We start from the raw sequence: 12,838 nt of genomic DNA on the forward strand, positions 1-12,838 counted from the left end.
TAATTGACGATAAATCATAATATATTGTATAAAATAAATTTTCTGACTTAATGCACACAACGATTCCCCATTGGTAGAAAATTACATTTGAAATAACACGTGGATTCCTTCCGTTTTCGGAAATTTTTTCGAAAAATGGCACGTTACGTTTTTTCAAAAACATTCGAATTAAAGAATCCGGTTATAACGAAAGCTATAAAGAAGTAAGCCTGAAGAAGATCCCAGGAGGGGAATCGAAAACGTTCGCCGATTTTAAAGAATTTCGCACCGGTTAATGGTTAATTGTAGGTAGTTGTTGGTTTGGAGTATAGTGTATATAGATTGTTCTATTTTAATACTTTGTAACAGCAAAGAACGTGCTGCCGTGATCTTAAATCTTACATCCCTTTTATTTGCAACTGAATGTAACATCTCATTGTTGGGATTAGTTTCACGTCATTCTCTGTTTTATACCTGTAACTCCAAGTCATATCCTCCACTTCACACCCAAAAGGGTGCTGCTGTAAATTATCCCTTGTTGCACCGTTTGCAGTTCCCTTATGTAACACCCTCAGTGGGGGCATTCTGTCATACAGTTAATATGCCTTTTACTTATGTAACAATTTATATTTTGTTAAATAAAGTACCGATACTGACACCCATGAAACTCCCACTTTCATCCCCTTTCCTATCTCACTTTACTTTTCCCCTTCGCCTCTTCCCTTAATCCTTTCCCTCTCAATCCATTTCAAACCAGGCTATAGCTACGAGTGGCCCTGGTCTTCATCCCCTTTAAGCTAGTCTGTCTAGTATGCATCGAATAGACTAGTGACTGGTATAATGTTATTTGTTTAATTATTGTACGATATAACAAATAAAATATCTAATTATTGTTAATATAATGTTTTACTATATTGCCCAGAAAATTGTTTTTGCTCCCAAAATATAAATTGTTTCTAATCGCCCCCTCAACATGGAAAAACGCCCACTTGGGGCGATATCGCCCCCGTTGAGAAACACTGTTAGATGAACATAATTTTACCTAATCTAGGAGGAGCGAACAACAACATGCTTGCAATTGTTTTCATTGAGGTCAGAAATGGCAGAAATTATGCTTATGTAATACTTGAATATCCCAATTGAGAATTTAAATACCTTAATAATTAAAATTATTTTTATTCAGTGTTTCAACGGTTTGTTGTACAATATAATATACAGTATAATGAAAACAAATTTGAAGATTAGAATGCATTTATTATAAACTGTGTTGAAAATTTACCATCTATTTTTTTTTTAAATTTATTATTGTGCTATTTAATAATTGTAAAATATTACATAAAAATTTAAAAATACAGTAGAACCTCGATTATCCGGACTAATTGGGGATGAAGGTAGTCCGGATAAGGAAAAATCCGGATAATCGAAACAAATACTTTAATTTGTCTTTTAATGATAATACAACACATTTTCTTTTCGATGACATATCGGTAATATTAAAAGTAAATACTGTATTTAAATCGTGATCAAATTTTCAAGAAACAAACGTTCGTATTGAATTTGGACTACTACTGACCAACGCTAACAGACTACCTATTGTTTAAAAGGCCCTCTGGTGGCGCAAGAAGACGGATTTTATAAAATAAAAAGCAGTTGAAACTGCATTTTTATGAATAAAAATTTGACAAACTATTTATCGTTTTATGACGAGTAAAATTTTTTCGTCGCGTTCGCGGCTTTTAAGTAATGCATAAACCTTCGAGGCGCGAGGCCCTTCGGACCGCGAGGCATAGGCGGTGGCCCACGTCGTCCATGCCTTACGCCGCCCTTGGTCATAGAAATGATGTAATTTGAATATAAATTATTTATAAATACGTATGTCAAGTTATATTTTTATTACTACGTAAAATATATTTAAGAGTTTACGACCACTGTGCTGGGTGAGACGTTGTTGAAACAAAAAAAGTTATGCATTCCATCACGTACATAAACAGTGTCGTAATTCGCCAAGTGCAAATCAGCAAATTCGTAAAATTTTTGTTTATTTTGAACAATCCGGATAATCGAAAATCCGGATAATCGAGGTTCTACTGTGTATGTATAATTTGGCAGATTATATTTTTAATACAATATACTTTTAATTCATTTCATTCTTTATAAATTAATTTTAAAAGTTAATAAAATTGCATGAAAATGCTAAAATCATTTTTTGTATTGTCTTTTGAATGTTACATCTATAAGGATTGGAATTTAATCAGTTATCAAAAATAAATTATTTTAAATTTTGGGATTTTGAAATGTCAAGAAATGCAAAAAAATTCAGGGGTTTTTCTGTGGGGGGCATGATTGTTCACTCTCTTTGAAACTTAATAATTCCTATTCTTTTTATTGAATATTTCTAAAATTTTGCAGTGAGATATATGTATTAGGAGGATTGATGCTATTAAGTTTTGATGGTTAAAGGTTGATGGAGTAGGAGATAGAGGGACGTCATGTGTCATTTCTTGAGTAGGATCGGACTTAATGATGATATTACTTGTTATTGACATTTACAATTTTTATGAAACCATCCCTAACCTCAAAACAGCAGCGTACCCAGGATCTGAACTAGAGGGGGGGGCAACTCATAGTTTCTTAGTGTGCAAGAATAGCAGCGAACAGCAAAATAGTTCTAAGATTTACAGACAGATGGCTCTAGTCTCTAGTCTAGTCACAATATTCATTATTCATATTGATACTAAATTGATGTCTGTGCTGTGTATCAATTACTACACTTTAATTTTTTCTAGGTGGCAGCTGTCTCTCTCTGTCCCTTGCTGGGTATACCCTTGCCTCAAAATTAAGCTTTTTGCCATTTTATAATAATTAAAATATAAAAAGTTTTTAAATAAAATATCATAACAGATGGTGCCACCAAAATTTTAAATGTTGCTGGATTTTGTTTTTATAACTGTTTGATGAAGTTGCATTTATAAAATATTAATAAAATTTGTCTGTCATTGTAAATAGTCTTATAAAATTTTTGGCTAAGTATTATAAGTAGTTTTCAAAATTTCAATTCCTATCAGGTTATAAAAGGTGAAATTTAGAAATTCTGGTTTTTTCCAGGAATTTTTTCCAGAAACAACTGAAAAAAATGTTCTAGAACATTTGACGTAAATACTTGTAAGTAGTGCAGTGATTCTCAAACTTTTTCAAGCCACTGCCCTTGGTTCCATAAACTTATACCCAAGTCCCCTAACCCATTTCCCCTTGTGTGAGAAGGACTTGGAAACATCTTTAGAAGAATTTTTCTATGAACCTCACACTTACCATACATTGTTCTCCACATCTGGAAAACATTAAATGCAATGCTTTGTATTACTCATTTCAACAGAGGAAAGGGAAAGGTCAGTGACACCAACCCTTGCCTGTGGTTACTGTTCAGTACTGTCTCCAGTTCCCTCCTGTCACTCACTTGCTTCTTTTTGCCCCCTAGATTTACTCACCACCCACTTTGGGAACCACTGAAATAGAGTAACCAGTGGATATTTTATCAGATGTTTTATGGAAATAGATATATCAGCAATGTCTGACAATATAAAATTTTCAAAAGAACATATTTGCATGTTGTGGCTCTATCACTTCAGAAGTGGCCACAATGCAGTGGAAGCTCATGAACTGATCTGCAACGCACTTGGCAAGGATATAGTCAGCAGGCAGACATACTACAGTTGGTTCAAGAAATTCAAGAATGGGGATTTCTCACTTCTTCTTGAAGCAAGAAATCTCTATCCTTGAATTTCTTGATTGACAAAGATGTTCTCCTGAAACTGAGACAATAATCCACAGTTGACCACCAGAGAATTAGCACAACAATTTGAGTGTTCCCATACACCCCACTCCAAAAATTGACAATATGATACCACCATAACAATGCACCAGCATATAGAACAAAGATGACCTTAGAGAAGCTGGCCAATCTGGGCTGGGAGGTTCTGCCTTATCTACCTTACAGCCCAGACTTATTGCCAACTGACTACCATCTGTTTCACACTCTGCAGAACTATATAGCCAATATACAGTTTAGTGACAATATTCATGTGACAATGATGCTCTAGACTTACTTCAAAGAAAAATCTCAGTCATTCTATGGTCACAGGCTTGAAAGTTTATAGCAAAGATGGCAAGTTGTGAATTACCTACTAGACTGAATTGTAATTGTTATTGAGTTTAATTGTCAATAAACTGTTTTCCAAAATGCCCAAATTTTACCTTTACAACCTGATAAGTTTAATTCAATAAAAATATGTAAACAAGTAAAAAAATAGCATTTTTTATTGATTTTGATTATTTGGCATCTTCAAACTGTTAATTAACTAAGTTTTCTTTGACTTTTCAATTTAAACAAATACAGTAGTTAATATACAATTAAGACTATACAAACGAGTCTTTCAATGTTATTTCTCACACCTCAGGAAAATAATAGTCTTATGGTGGAGTTTTGCATACTGAGGCAGATGAGCAGCCTCTAATAAAAGGTTGACTCTGCTATAAGACTTATTTTCATGAGGTGTGAGAAAGGACATCAAAAGACTCATTTGTATAGTCTTAATTGTGTATTAATTTTACAATTATAGTCCTGGCCATTTTCTCAAAATACAGTAGTGTCTGCTTATAACAAACCTGTATGGACCATCAGAACTGGTTCATTATAACCAATGTTTGTTACACTGGATAAGAAATAAAATATAGTCTAATTTTGAAAAACTAAAGTTTAATGTCTCAAAGATAAAATGTAACAAATTATTACATAGGAAGTTACTTGTTAAAACATCAATATAAATGTTTTTCTTCTTCACAGCAGAAGCAGAATCTGGCTTTCATCTGGTATCAATATAAATGCTCCTGGTTACTTAAAAAATTCTGTTATTTTTGTTTGTCGATTTTTGTTAGTTGCATAGCATTCTGTAACATTTAGTTTCACCACAGCAAAACTATTTGAAATATTTTGCAAAAGTATTATGCATTTGTAAAACCTCTTGAACAACAATAGTGTTTTGCAAAACTTAAGAAATTGATTATCGGAATGTCAATACTGTCCACATATGTTGTATCATCATCTCATTATTTTTGGAAAACACTGATGCTATAATATCATCATCTGCTAAGAGTTCTCTATTAATAACACTGTCATCAACCCTGACATATTTTCAAAATTGTATTCAGAAAATGCATCTGGTAACTGCAGAGGGAGCACATCTTTAACACCTTTTGCTTCATTATTTGTTAGTTTACTTTTCAAAAGTTTGTTGATTGGAATGTTATCATCTAAATCAAGCTCTTCTTCATTAGTTTGTAGAAAGCCAGTCTGTTGAAAACAATTTACTATTGTTTGCATTGATACATTTCACCATGATGTATGGACGAAGCTTATTGCATCAAGAAGATTTATAGAAAAACGATTCTTCACTATTATCTAAAGAAGCTACCATTTTTCAAAGGAGAATTTGCCAATAGCTGCTCCTTAAGCTGTGTATAACCCCTTGATCTAAAGGCTGTAGTTTTGGACTTGTATTAGGTGACTTGAGCACCAGTGTAATGCAATGTAAATTCTTGATGTTGGGATGCACAGGGCAATTGTCAATCAATAATAAAATTTTTCATTTTTTTCTTTTCAGTTTTTTTTCTTTTCATCCTATTTTTGTGGTTTACCACAGAAAATGCCAGAGGTCATCCAAGCTCATCGGTTAGATTTATACTCTAACTCAGGTGACCAGCTCGTAGGCCACATGTGGTCCAAGGCAAGTTCCAATGCAGCCCAATAAACGTGTAAACAAAACTGACAAATTGTTTGATTTATTTATTTATTTATTTATTTCAATGGCATAAACTCAAAAAAGTAGTTTCACAAAGCCATAAACCTTTTCACATATTTATTTTTGAGTGGAAAGGAAATATTTTTAAATACTTAGAAATGTGTAAATGAGGAAGGAATACTAAATAAATTTGAAGTTGTGACTCGAAGGATTACAGACCCAAGATTCCCCCTTCCAACGTTGCAAGATTTAGCTACTTTGCGCCAAATTTGGCTACTCCTTTTGTAGTTTTGTATAAAAAATATTTGTTGTATTGGCTACTTTTTGGGTTACATATTACAGTAGAGTAGAGAACTCAGCACTTGATAACCCGGCAGTCCGGATAACTCGGCCACACCCTGGCAGGGCAAATAATCCTTAGTTAATTAATTTTCATTACAGACAGCTTTATGCCTCATAAAGTATTTTTCTGAGGTCTGTCTTATCAGGTAAATTACTGTACACAGTGTATTCATTAATTTTCATTTTCATGTAGTAAAGGCTCTATGCCTTCATAAAAGACATACTTTTCCTTTGTTTAAGGGTATTTGGGCAGTTTATTCTCTGTTGTATTCTCAAGTAAACAATACATACAAGTACAGTACAATATTTTCTGAAGAAACACTCATACTTATTTTTTTTTAACCCCATTCCCGATAACCTGGCATTTTCACAAACTCGGCCCCCCTTCGGTCCACATTAGGCCGAGTTTTCGAGACTCTACTGTATTTATAAATATATTAGTTGAATAAAAATGCACTTTAAAATGGTGTTTTGTCATTTTTTATTAGTTAGAGACCCAAAGAAAACAAATATTTAACAAACAAACAAAATATTTATTACGAAATATTTGTATTTTTCAAATAAATTTTCATTTTCTCCTTTATAATAAATGAATTTATCTATTTCTAAGTAAAAATCGAAAGTGTCTGTAAAAATAATTTTTTAAAATATCCTTTTTTTGATAAAGTTTTAATACTTATTACTATAAACTAGACATGTTATACACAAGTATATATAATATACTTGTGTACTTGTGGCCCAAAATAAATCCTTGACTTCTTCCAATGTGACTCAGAGGAACAAAAAGGTTGGACACCCCTGGTCTAACTGGTAGCTGTCAATTTTTGAAACGTTGGATTTTTCAATTTACCAATTACTAACAATTTTCTCTTTTCCATTCATAAGATTTGATGCTAGTAAAATAGTAATTCTTTCTTTAGATAACTTAAGAACCATACTTATAAAATATAATATATAATTTGGTAATTGAGGCTAAACATTATCATTTAAAGAATATCAAGCCAATTTCTTTGATTTATTAATTAGTACTAATCAAAGCAACCAAAGCCGAATTAATGGGCTAGAAGCATTAGGTATTAGAGTTAGGTGTTAGCGCCAATTATGCTATAATTGTAGCATAGGTCCAGGTAGCATAATTGGCAATGCATCTGCACGGTAATCAGGAGTTGTGGGCTTGAGTCCTGCTCTGGGCCGATTCTTTTCTTCCAGTTAGTTCTAAATTTATTTATTGATAAATTATTTAATTAAAATTATAATTATTAAATTTAGCATGCGATGGCACCTACTGCCTAACTCTAATACCAAATTATCTTNTAATATATAATTTGGTAATTGAGGCTAAACATTATCATTTAAAGAATATCAAGCCAATTTCTTTGATTTATTAATCAGTACTAATCAAAGCAACCAAAGCCAAATTAATGGGCTAGAAGCATTAGGTATTAGAGTTAGGTGTTAGCGCCAATTATGCTAACCGGGGATCCAGGTAGCATAATTGGCTATGCATCTGCACGGTAAGCAGGAGTTGTGGGCTTGAGTCCTGCTCTGGGCCGATTCTTTTCTTCCAGTTAGTTCTAAATTTATTTATTGATAAATTATTTAATTAAAATTATAATTATTAAATTTAGCATGCGATGGCACCTACTGCCTAACTCTAATACCAAATTATCTTAAATTATTATTATTATTATAGATGCTTCTAGCCCATTAATTTGGCTTTGGTTGCTTTAATGTTTATCGGGTTAGCTGATGTTTATTTATATCATTACTAAACTAATTTTCACTTTATTTTTGAAGTCAACATGTTTATTAAAACAAGTTTTCAAACTACATAGAATGGACAATTTTGAAAGACTAATTTAGAACAAAAAAACAAGCTGTTTGGTACTTTTCTGTTAATGAGACACCAGCTGATATGTACAGCAACGGGTAAGATTCAAGCTCTGAATGAGGGGTTTTGCACCACCCCCAGAATTGTTGACCCTTTATGAGATATTTGCTTCCAAAGATCAGTTTTTAACATGTATCAGTATCAGTATACTGCCTATCCTACATGCTTCATATGTAGTCATGTGATTCATTGCTTGCTACCACTCGCACCTCAGCACCTGGGTGGGGCAAGTCCAACTACTTCATAAACAGTCAAATGGACTCCTAGAAGCTGGCACAGTTGCGTGAACTAAATAGCTAAATGCGATAGTCTTAGTAGAGCGACACAGACAGTGGTACATGCATCAAATTAAAGTTACAACTGGCATTCCATTAATAGAAAAGAATCAGCTGTTCTGAAACATCTTAAATATGCATTAATGAACGACTTGTTTTTAAAAATATCAAAATATTTAAAAAAAATAAAGTAATTGCAAGTAAACTAAATACAAGAAACCACAAATCAACAATAGTAGATGTAAAACAATAGGTGATGAGGTGCTTGTCTAGCAGACATTATACATGCTAAAGGCCAGTTCATACTTTGTGAGAATGGAAAAGAGAAGAGAAAATGACACTAAATAGGTTTAGAGTGCACCAATTCAAACAATACTAGTGACATTTTCTTTTGGTTAAAAAGACAGACATACTTTTCTATCTGTTGATAGTCCACAATCCTTCATGTCTTTCACTATGGAGACTGATAAAACTGAAATTATTAGAATTAGAGAAGAATTATTATTGATGAATTGTAATTTATCATTTATATATTTTAAGTTAAACATATCCAAATATTATCTTTACGTAGGCCTATATATTTAAAAGTTACCTAAAATATTTAAAATTTAGGATCATCTTTCTTAATTTCTTTTATAAGTTTTTATTCTTTCTTTCTTCTCAAATTAATTAACTTTGTATATTCTAACTTTTTAAGAATTTTAAAAGTCAGTTTTCACTTTCACTATGCTTTTAAAGTTTTATTTTAAACTGCAAGTAATGAAAGTGCATGCATAATTCTTTCATTTTATTCATTTAAAATATGAATGCTTATGGTAAGAGAATAATAAAAAGAAGTGATGATACTTTTCTCTTTTTCTTTCTCACATAGTATATACTGGTCTTAACAGTTATAGTCTGATACTCTCAAATATTGCATTTTAATTCTGACAGATAGCTAACAAAAATATGATTTGGTTTATTGTTTTCAAAATCTGTCTGTGAAATCAAAGATTAGCTTCCAAAAACTTATTAAATAATTTATGGCATCTAGCTCCAATATTTGATTTAATGGAATAAAAAAATTTCTATTATAGATTACATTGATATAATCTTAACAGAGGTAAATAAGCTTGTACTGTATATACTGTATGTACTGTATATAAAAGTTGTTTTTAACATTAATTGAAACAAATAACTAATTTTTAGCAGAATAATAATCATATTAATTTAATGATTCATAAAGTCATAAACTAAAGCAAGGTATATCATTATCTGTTAGATATTTTAATTAGTGAATTTACATTAATTTTAATTAATTATTTGATATTTTAGGGAATATCAATATTTAATTAAAATTATTCTATCTGTTATAGTGTTGGTGTGTTTTGATCTCTAAAAAAATGGCAACATGCCAATTTTGTAGTTTATAAATTTACAGATCATTAAAAATAGTATAATTAGCCTATTATAATCTGGAAATATTTGGTATCTATTTATTTACATTTGAAAATTTTTATTAAATATTTATNATGCATAAGAAAATTCCTAAATGAAGAAAGTTATCTGTTGCAAATATTTTTGAAGGTTTACTTTACATACATAACATGTAAAGTTTGTGAGAATGGTTTTTTCTCTTTGTCTAATTTTAATTTATAAAAATGTTTAATCTACACTCCTGTTTGCAGTTTATGTAATAATGTAAAAGTGTGTGTGAATATAAAAAACTAAATATATTTTTATTTTAAGAAATATCTCCAAATTTCTTCTCTAATTTTGCATTTCGAAACTAAATAAATTTATCGATGTACTTTATCATACAAACCATTGACATAACTTTTTATTTTGAAACCTACTTTGTTAAAGCCTTTAATTATGTGCCAGAGTAACTTCTAAATGAAAAAATATTCTATTTTAAATATAAAAGGAATTCTGTTCAATAATAGAATTATCAGGAGACACGGCAATGACTCCCGGCCAAGTAAAAAAGTCACTGACTGACTATATATATTGGAATCATAGTTGTTGATTTTCAGGAGTCAATTTCTCTGTCCCCAAACAGCTGAAGTAATTCTGAATATCTTGTTTGAAAGAAAATTGTTTTCTTAGGTAGTGTGCAAAGTTTCAAGATTTTCCATAAAGCTGTTGCAGAAATATAAGCAATTGAAGAGTGCAAAAACCACCAAAAAAGCTGTATTCTTCTTCTTCTTCATCTAGCACTGCAGATGCTCATAGAGGAAAAAACTACTGGGTCTACACATCTCAAATTTTAAACTTAAGCCTTTCTTGTTATTAGTGAGGTGCTCATGAAACTTCTGGGTCGATAGGTCAAAGTTCACAGGGTTTCCCATAGAGCTAATTCAGTTTTATGGCTTAATTTTTATTCTTATAAAGATAAAATTGCATTGAAACAAATGACTTTTATTCAAAATGTTAATCAGAATAACGAAAGCTCAAATTTATGTGAATTAAAACTTTTTATAATAATTTTTCTAAATGACGTATTGAAAGCATTCAGTTGGCAGTGCATTTGGTCCGCAATGTGTTTAGTTGGTGCTCAGCAATTGCTGACCAAATTGTATGTCATCATCATATGTCTTGATATAATAATACAGTTATTAAACAAAAACAATTGATATCCAAAGAAAAACATGAGGCGTAAAAAAATTTTGCCAAGTAAAAACTCACAACAATTTAGATGACAGTCAAAATGTTTTTTAGGAGCTTTCCTTTGGTAAAAATAAGCTTGGTGCTTGGAAGCAATACCTACAAGATTTTTACTTGTATTATTCTTTTTTACATTTCACTTCCTACACCAAGCTTATCTTTACCAAAGGAAAACTCCTAAAAAGAATTTTGACTGTCATCTAAATTGTCATAAGGTTTTACTTGGCAAAATTTTTTACATCTCAGATGTTTTTGTTTGAATAGAATAATTACAATAGAACTGAATAATGATAAAATAATAAATTCAGAAAAATTTTAAAATTTTCAGGATTGCTCTTAAGCTAATACAACAGTACAGTACTTATTCTAATCACGGATATTGTTTTCAATTGTCTAATGTTATCAGAATTTTTGTGTTTAGACATATAAGTTAAAATAAACTTACAAAACATTATTATATAATCAGAGTTTCCATTATAGTTATCCTTATCTTTTTTTTAAGCTGTATTTTTGTGCTATTAACGTTAATATGTAGCTGGTAACATAGTTGTTATCAGTTATTGTTATCCAGGGCTGTGGAGTCAGAGTCTGGAAGAATGTGTCAACTCTGATGCTAGCATTTTAAATTTTATTTAAATAAAAAATTTATTTTATATTTATTAATTTTTTAAAATGTTTTTGTATATTTTGTTATAATTTATTTATTTTAAATACAAAATGCAACAATTTAATTTATTAAATATGTATCAATAGTTTTCTTTGTAGTATTTGTGTTTAGTAGTTAAATTATTTTGACCCAATTGAATTTGAATATTTTTGATTCATTCCTTTATTATCCTCGCTCTAAATAAGTACTCTATTTTTCTGGATGAGCCAGACTAATTGATCAGAGTGTATATTTTTCTTTTCTGAACAAGGGGCTGCTGAAGTAGCTAGATCGTGCACTTTTTAGTTGGACTAACTTTTCTGGAAAGGTGAAATTGAAGTGCAAAAGCTGTAGAATAAAAATATGTAGATTTAGAATTTTATTGCTCCCCTTTCCTCTTATTAAATATTTGTTAAAAATTAATTTTTTTATACAAATAAATATTAATGNTAAAATATTGTCCAGATTAAAATAAGTTAGTGACATGACTTGTATTTAATTTTAACAGAGTCAGGAGTCAGAGTTGGCCTACTAAAATTATTCAGAATTGGAGTCAAGTGTTTTTTTACTGACTCTGCAGCCCTGTTGTTATCTGTCTTAATCAGTGCTTAATCATTAATTGTTACTTTATAGTACAATAGTTTAAATTTTGCATAAAACAAAACCCTACTATACTATTATTATTATTATTATTAACAAACTTTTTAAATTTAGATGGCAGAACAGAACCAAATCTTGATGATCTTGGATTGGCTTTTAAAGAATTGGGTATTCTTATACAAGAAATGGAAGAATATGCTAATAATGTAGAACCTGTAGCCTTTGCTCATAAAGTATCTGCATTTCCTGTTGCTCATCCATCTAATCTTCAAAGTTTGAAAGTTGAAAATATGGAATCATTTCATGGATCAGAATGGGTTCATGAGAATCTTCCAGAGTCTCATCATGATTTGGAAGGTATTAAATTTTTTAATATTTTATATTAAGCTAGCTGTTACCCGCAACTTTGCCCGCATGGGTTTTGCAAGCAAATCCCATTTATATTCAGTATTTCAACAACCATAGTAATTGTTATATAACACCTACCGCTGAGAATAATGAGAATTGCTGAGAATCAAATGAACTATTCTCAATTTGATCAATTTTCTGGAACGTTTACAATCGTTCTGTGATCGAACCAATATGCAATAACAAATTTGAATTTAAAACGGTTTGAACATTTGGTTAAAACATCAAAATATATAAAAATATTTATAACAATGTC

General features: G+C 30.7%; 1 protein-coding gene across 1 annotated transcript in view; it reads left to right on the top strand.

The window, feature by feature from the left end:
• The window catches only part of LOC111630197 (transcription initiation factor TFIID subunit 3-like), an 18,697-nt gene extending 6,132 nt beyond the window's left edge, over positions 1 to 12,565 (top strand). The window contains exon 2 of the mRNA XM_023374259.1: positions 12,289 to 12,565. Coding sequence (XP_023230027.1) covers positions 12,289 to 12,560 — 272 coding nt within the window. The 3' untranslated portion in view covers positions 12,561 to 12,565. The remainder of the gene's footprint in view (positions 1 to 12,288) is intronic.
• Positions 12,566 to 12,838: the final 273 nt, after the last annotated feature.

The sequence above is a fragment of the Centruroides sculpturatus genome, unplaced genomic scaffold (genome assembly GCF_000671375.1).
Source record: "Centruroides sculpturatus isolate CEXI.00-Female unplaced genomic scaffold, Cexi_2.0 scaffold613, whole genome shotgun sequence".
In the NCBI taxonomy this organism is placed as follows: Eukaryota; Metazoa; Arthropoda; class Arachnida; order Scorpiones; family Buthidae; genus Centruroides; species Centruroides sculpturatus.